A 7710-nucleotide genomic window follows, 5' to 3' on the forward strand; every position below is an offset into this window, starting at 1 on the left:
CAACGCACGCACACACACACACACACACACACACACACACACACACACACACATCCGTCCAACACAAACAAGCTAAACCATACATTCCTATCCCTTTTCACTCTCCTTGGAAACCCTAAAAAAAAAAAAAAAAAAAAAAAAAAAAAAAAAAAAAAAACCACCACATCAACAGCTAGGGAAATTATGTGAACATGGTATAAGCGGGTATTCGCATCAGGCAAGTCTTCTCTACATAAGGCTTCACAAGTGTTGCTGTGTATACTTGGCCAAACTAGTCCTCAGCTGGGTGCACAATACCTAGTATCATCACACAGTGTCTTCCTTGACTATTTGTTGAGGATTAAACAGGTGTGCTGTTGTATGATCTCTTGTGGACAAGAGCAGAGCAGTACAGCGTTTGTCCAGCTTCAGTTGGCCAGGTAGGTCTCAGAGTATGAAGGTTTCGTGCGGAGAGGGCCGGGGGGGGGGGGTTCTCTCCCCCCCCCCCCCCCACCTTACCTCTCAGGGACCTGCATTTCTTGTTACTCATTTGCAATCTCTTATTATGCTCTTGAATGGTTTGTTAATGCCTTTAAGATACACAAAGAGAGCAATCAAGCTCTTTTTTGTGTCTCTTCCCTTCCCTTCCGTCCTATAGTAGCTTAGCAAGCTTGTCCCCGTTATGTTGCAGCATCTGCCCTGCTGCTGCAGGTTTTCTTTCGGTGGCTTTAGAGTCCTTTGCTCTCTGTATAAGGCTTTTGGGAGCAGAGAGAATGGCTGACATGCTAGCATGCCTCCCATTTATTGTCCTTCTGTGTTTCACTGACTCCCACTTCCTCTCTATTCTTTACCTCCTCCTCTGTAGCTGCTGCCTCTACACGGTGCTCCTGGGGGTACCGTTCAGAGCCACTGTCTTCATCAAGCAGGGCGTGCCAGCTCCCTGGAGACCCATCCTCGGCGTGGACAGTCCCACCTCAAATACCTCATGGATCGCTTTCCGGAAACAGTGGAAATTGTAGTCTATTAAGCCTGTGGACAAGAATGATATACATATTTTGTCACACACTGAAATTACGGCATACAGAATTTGCAGTAAAAAAAATAGATGTTGCAGGAGAAACCAGAACCCTCCAGGCCACAACTCTGCAGTGCTTAGGGTTCTGCCTCATTAAACGCACATGATTCAACTCATCAGATAATTATCAAGGTTTCATTAGTTGGACTCTGAAGCGCTTTTCACATTTACCCAGTTATTTAACGGTAATTAAACAAAAGGGCTTAAGTACGAACACCAGCTGGAGTCAAAATCCCGTAAAGTTGACCCGGCAATTTACCTGCAGGAGTCCTAATGATTCCCGGGTAAGTACTGGGAGTGCTCATGTGTGAGGAAAAAGCTGATGCATTATGAGTTTTGTAGTTTTATTTTAGTGAAAGCAGCTGCAGGAGTGTGTTTTGTACATGTATCTAAAGAAGAGGAAAAAATAAAATAAAAAAATATATATATGAATTACTGCTGAGGATGTCAAATGCCATTTACCAAAAATGTTATGGCAAACATGGTTACACGCATCCTGCTAAATTACTATTCAAGAGCTGCAGATTGAATGAAAAATGAGATTTAATGATAGCCTACCTTTGCGTTCAAAGCTCTCCTCTCTAAGAATGCAGACAAGGGCAAGGAACTTCGTGACCTCCTTTAGATAGAGGACGGTGGTGTTATTGAGTTTAATTATGGCCATTGACTCCTTATCATATGCACTGCCACTGCCATCTTCCTTTAATCTGTACATGCAAAACACAAAACTGTCAGAAAGCAATACCATAGATACCACTTGCTCAATAATATACTCAGAAAAGTCAGACTACTGTGTCAGTCATGTTTACTTAGCACAGAAAAGACATGTGTATTATAGGATTATGCAATTTCAAAACTTGTAATTAAATTGTAATATACAAGAATAATAAGGTAAGACGGCTACTTGGACATAATCAATTTCTATTTGCTTACACCAAAATAAAGTTTACAGGCACTCATTAATATGTTTAAAATGAACCAATATATTTTCGTTAGCTGTCGTAACCTTTTCACATGACTAGAATAGCATGAAATGAAGCTAAAGCATAAGTTAAATAAATTAACTTATTCAGTATTTACAAAGACACTTACCCATAGATACAAGAAACATCAATGACCACATCAATCATGTCACAGCACAGCTCATAGGACTGCATGTCCACTGGCGAACTGTCCGTGGCAATGTAGATTTTACTAACCACATCAAACAGGAAGGCCTTCTCAATTCCTGAATTCTGTCACAGAAGCAGGAAAAGGGGTAACTAATTTTAAATGCAGCTCCATCAACACTTATTTTCCTTCTAACATGTTATACATGCCACACAACAAATAATAAAAAAGTAAATATTGAAACCAGAGTGCTTCTCAATAGGTTATGTCAAATTCTTCAAGCATACATACAGATATAAAGATGTTGAGTAAGTTCTCCAGGGTGGGCAGCTGAGGGATGAGCTTCTGAACCACTTTACTGAAGGCCTCAAATATGGAGTGGTCATAGATACTCGTCAAATAAAAGCTGCAAAACACAGAAAAACAACATAGAGCTAAAAGCAGAGGTTTACATGACGTAGAAGACTTTAATGAAGAGATCCAGTTAAATAAGCATGCAAACAAGGTAACATAATGTCACACAATACAGCGACTGTCAGAATGTCCCTGTTGTCTTGTCACTTCCCCAAAACTTTTAGAACAGGGAGTGTTTAAGAACCACATCAAGGCCAAAATCTTTGAGGTTAACATAGAGAACCTAGAGAACTGAATATGTTGCAAAAGCATGTAAAGCATGTAGCTGATAATTTTTATATAAAAAATAACAAAGGATCAAGTCAACATTTACTGCCCCCTGATCACATTACGTGCATTGTTGACTGCTGCTTGTTAATGAAGTGAAAATAAGCTCACATCCTCTACAGAGAACACACCTCTGCACATTTAAAATTTGTTTGTTCGCTTAATTGAACATGTTGCATTAAAAGGTTTGGCATAATAGCTAAAATGCAGTTACTTGTGTTTAACTGAACTTAAAAAAAAAAACAACAAATAAAAATAAATAAATAATTAGTATTTGTACAGGGTTGTCTAAACTGAAACTGTATGAAGGTAGAGGGAGAAAATAAAACCTTAAACGAATTCATACAGGTAATCTGAACCTGAAGCAGCTGATTTAAGGGTCACTAAGCAAGCCCTAGAGCAGAGATTTAGGCAGCACGAAACTAACACAAATCCTGCTGTTGAGCAACGTTATTCCAACACATCATCTCGCTAAATCATGTGCCAAACTCTAAAGTTTAGACACCACAGCTTTGGAAACTATCAAAGTACATTCATTTGCTGAATTAACATTAACATTTTATATGTAATATCAAGCATTGTTAATTCTACAGTTTGCTTATGTTATTTAAGCAAATAAACAGTAACAGTATATTAAAGTGTGCAAACATTTACTTTAAAAAATTGAGACTTCAACTTAATTTTTACATTCAACTGCATACACAGTGCCCTAAATCAGCATACAACAACAAAATTATTACATTAGCAAATAAAAGGGTCATTTAAAATATAGGAGAAAATGGCACATAGAAGCTCTCCCATTTCATCACACAGTATGCATATTGCAGTAAAATATCATAATGGGGCTTGTAAAGCTCAGCATACAAAACAGGCACATTTGTCTGGTTTCTCTATTTGTTTCTTATTCATTTAAAATGACTATTGAGACACGATAAACAACTTATGTGTAGATACTGCTAAGGCTAAACTTCATGCTTAGCCTCGACTTTGGAGGAATGTAGCAGTGCGGACTAGAGTATGCAGAACATGTGGTGTGCATGTCACTCGCCCATGTTCCTCAGAAGGCCTGTAGTCTACATTCCTAAATCTTTGCCCCTCATGCTCTCTAGCTGTTTTCACACAATGATGCTAAACCCAAACAAGTTCCCTATGCTATCCTTGTATAAGTTAAACATGTGATAAATATTTCCATCTATGTGTGAAGCCTTCTTGACAGCGCTATCCATATTAAATACACTGAAGGTGCTTTTTTTCCTTGATAAAATTACAAAGCTTTACTGGTATTTTTATGGGTCCAAGTGATATTTTACTGCGTATCTCTGGAAAGATGCAAATGACAAAAAATAAATGTTTGAGAGGATAAATTCAAGAGTAAGTACTGTAATACACTATTTATGCAATAGCTGCTCTGTTTAGTGTGTGTTACATTTTTTATAGACTCATTAATATTGCAAAGGCCTTTATCACAAAGGACAACCGCATGCTGGTGAGGCTGTGATGAGAAAGCAACAATAATGCTTTTTGTGAAGATGTTTGATTCGCTTAGTATTTCACAGGTTTTCATTTGTCACAATTTACAGGAACACAAGCACTATTGAAAATCATTCAAATAACTACAGAAGGAACGCGGAAAAGCCATTTCCATTGTTTTTGTAAAGAAGGAGCTTACCTAAGATGCAGTTTCTCCAAGCTGGCATCAGCCAGGTCATCGTTGGCTCTCTGGTGAATATCCCTTTGGGTCTCAATCTTGTGGTCATCAGATAGGCCATCCACTTTATGGATGAACACTTCAAAGTTGATTTCAGGGTTGACTCTGTAAGCTCGAGATACTGTGAGGTGGAGTCTACTGAGAGCTTCTACATAGTCATCCTATTAGAAACAAAACAGATACAGGAAAAACAGTGTTTGTTGGAGCTCACATCAAGTGTTCCCTGGTACCTATCAGATGTTTTACCAGACACTCTTTCACAGCCCTATTTCACAGAAAACAAAAAGCTAGCTGAGCTAGTTAGCTACCATTTAAAAAAAATACTGTAGTAAAATCACAGTGACGCACAGCTTTAACAGTACTGATAAAATGAAAATGACGTCAAAAGTGCTTAATTAAAGGAAGATCAGTCCCACAATTTTACATAAGTGAAACTGAGCTTTGAAGAGAGGCTTTTCGTGAGACCCATCATTGGGATGTCAGAGCTTCCCCCCGTTTCCACCACAGACCAGAACTTCAAATCTTCACATATGGTTTGACAGAAATGTGTTTGTTTCCTGAAAATGCCATTAGTTGGATTTCTACTGACTTTTCTGATGGATTTGGTGAGCTTTGAACTACATTACCAAATACCAGTCATGTAAATTCCAGCTCAAAGAAAGAAAATAGCAAAGAAGCCGTGTCACGCGATTCAGCTTTATGTACTCATGGTCAAAATGACCCAGAATTTCTTGGAGGAATAAAAAGATGTCTGGCATCTAGGATTGTGAATTATTGACTTTAAAAAAATAATTTCTTGGATTTCTTGTAACCCAAACGTACTTTATCGGCCAAGATTTTTGGCACCTGGAGTTTGATTATACAGCTTGGCATAATTATTAGCTATAATGCAGTTATTTGTGTTTAACCGAACCTTATCCCCATTGCACAGCCCTGCGCAAACTAGTCACAGCACATTGATTAAAACAGCAGTAGCTGCTATCTAAAGGACTGTCTGTACTTTTCTCTATTTCTATAGAGAACATATGCCTCAGATTTATACAGTAACCCCTTTCAAATCTGTAATCAGTGGAAACAGCTCATGAGGGCACTTTCTGTCTGAATGCATGCGGCAATCAATAGAAAAGCGGGACAAAAGTCAGGATGAGTCAGCAGACTACAACCATGCATGTTTTCATTGTGTACTATTAAAAGTGCCAAATTTCAGCACAGCGTTGTGGTTTTACCTGTGCATCAATAACAAATATCAATGCCCCAGTTCCTCTGAAGATCATCTCATAATCAAAGGTGGGATCGAAGAAGTCCACCTGGCCAGGAAAGTCCCAGATCTGGAAGTTGACAAAGGAGCTGCTGGAGATGTCATCCTTGTAGATTTTGTTTGTGCTCTCCAGAAAAAGGGTCTCATTGGGGGACATCTTATGAAACACCACCTGGAGAGAGATGTGTCTTTTTTTTATCCGTCAGCTTTTAAAACACTGCAGTTTAATGCAAGCATATTCACAATGCTGCTATATTTGGTGCATTCTGCATAGCTCCATGTTGCACAGCTTGCTGTGTTTTCAGTAGTATTAAACCACCAATACGATTTTATGCATGGTTTGCAACTCACTAATGACTTAATGATGCTTAAATTGTTTTAAGCATTGAAAGGTATATTGATACATACAAAGCATTTAATGTTTTACTGACCCATTATGTTGGTCACAAGCACAGTGCCCTACTAAAGCCCACAAAAGCAGTCCCTAAAGTACCCAGGACATATTTCTAGTACTTGTTAGAGTAGCAGGACCTCATCAGTAAGTGTGCCAGGGTGTACGGCACAAAATTATACACTAAAGTCTTTTTTTAAATGTTTAATAGACTATATTCATGTCCAAGCTCTTCCTAAAGCTCAACACCAACGTAAACAAGTGAATCAGGAAAGTGTTATCCATCTATAAGGTAACGTGTGTTGTTTGTATGATGAAGTCTTGTAGCTGTATCAGTACATGTATCTGTTGTGGTGGTATGGACTGAGATTCATGCAAAGTCTTCTGTATACAGAGCATTACTCTATTCAGAGGATATCAAACCTATCTTTAGCAAAAGCCTAGGGACCCCGACCAGTACATCTAAAAATGTAAACAGTCCTTGCAGTAGACGTACTTTATAAAACCCAGAGAGGGAGAGTTGTACGTAGCAACGTACGCTAGCTAGCTTAGCACACAAATACTCCATAAACTGTCACTTCTTCAGCCTGACAGTGGCTTTTAAATCTCACTTATCTATAAAAATACATCATTTTATTTTAATAAACTTACCTTTTCACGCAACTGGATACAGCTGAAGGAAACGTAGTGCCAGCTAAGTTAATGAGAATTAGGATCTAGACCTTTATTTCTGTATAAGGTGGTTAGCTAGCTAGCTAGCTTGCTAGCTAGACAGCTGGTTTCATGGTGGCTCAGTGTACAAGGCTACGGCTAAAGTTAGCCTACACGGTCTTTTATCCTCTCGTACCTTCTGAATGGACGACTTGCCGCTCCTCCGTAAACCCATTAGCAATATCCTCGGCTTGCTGTCCGAGGGTGCTGGACTGTCCTCGATGTCGGCCTCCTCTTCTCCATAGCCGAAGTCTTTGGGGAACGAGTCCGCCACCCCGTAGCTATCAGCCAGCGGCGGCTCCTCGTACTGAATCGACATCTTGACCCAACACTCGGCTCGTTTCTCCCCCTCCCCAAAACACTCTCTTCTCACTTTACCCTCTCTTGCTTTATCGCACGGTTGCTGTACATCCAGTAGACATCCAATGTAGCGTGAATAAGCATAAAATGCCCGTCTGTCTATTAATAGAGGGGCGCAAAGTCGATCGGCAACATTCGTTTTCCGTCCCTCAGTGTTTCCCCCTGTTACGAAGTCACCACTTTAGTCCCGCCCCTTCGTGCTTATTGGACAGTAATCCAAATACATACGCGGTGATTGGTCAGGCATGGTGTCAATCCTTAAGGAAGTCGAGGAGGCGGGCAGATCCGTCAGAGTCATGTGCTTTACAGTCACCTGACTGGACTGGTGTGCAAGCTCTCACACGCCGCCTTTGAGGCTTCGTGGGAGGGCTGTATTTACGATTTTGCGACAGGGAAACCCTTACAACTATAAAGGAGGGAACCTCGGAAGCTCCCCT

The 7710-nt window shown here is 39.9% G+C and overlaps 1 protein-coding gene across 2 annotated transcripts; it reads right to left on the minus strand.

Moving 5' to 3' along the window:
• Positions 1 to 482: 482 nt before the first annotated feature.
• On the minus strand, positions 483 to 7430 carry rragca (Ras-related GTP binding Ca). Of its 2 annotated transcripts, none has more exons than XM_072678833.1 (7): positions 7050 to 7430; positions 5780 to 5983; positions 4515 to 4714; positions 2456 to 2570; positions 2147 to 2289; positions 1613 to 1761; positions 483 to 1008 (listed from the first exon to the last, which is right to left on the minus strand). In XM_072678833.1, exons 1-7 carry the CDS (start codon positions 7230 to 7232, stop codon positions 854 to 856), a joined length of 1149 nt encoding a protein of 382 aa, XP_072534934.1. In that variant the 5' UTR covers positions 7233 to 7430; the 3' UTR covers positions 483 to 853. The 2 variants fall into 2 exon arrangements, with proteins under 2 accessions (XP_072534934.1, XP_072534935.1); XM_072678834.1 differs by lacking the exon at positions 7050 to 7430 and adding an exon at positions 6854 to 6917.
• Between the last annotated feature and the right edge of the window lie 280 nt (positions 7431 to 7710).

Source organism: Salminus brasiliensis, chromosome 5 (genome assembly GCF_030463535.1).
Source record: "Salminus brasiliensis chromosome 5, fSalBra1.hap2, whole genome shotgun sequence".
Classification (NCBI taxonomy): Eukaryota; Metazoa; Chordata; class Actinopteri; order Characiformes; family Bryconidae; genus Salminus; species Salminus brasiliensis.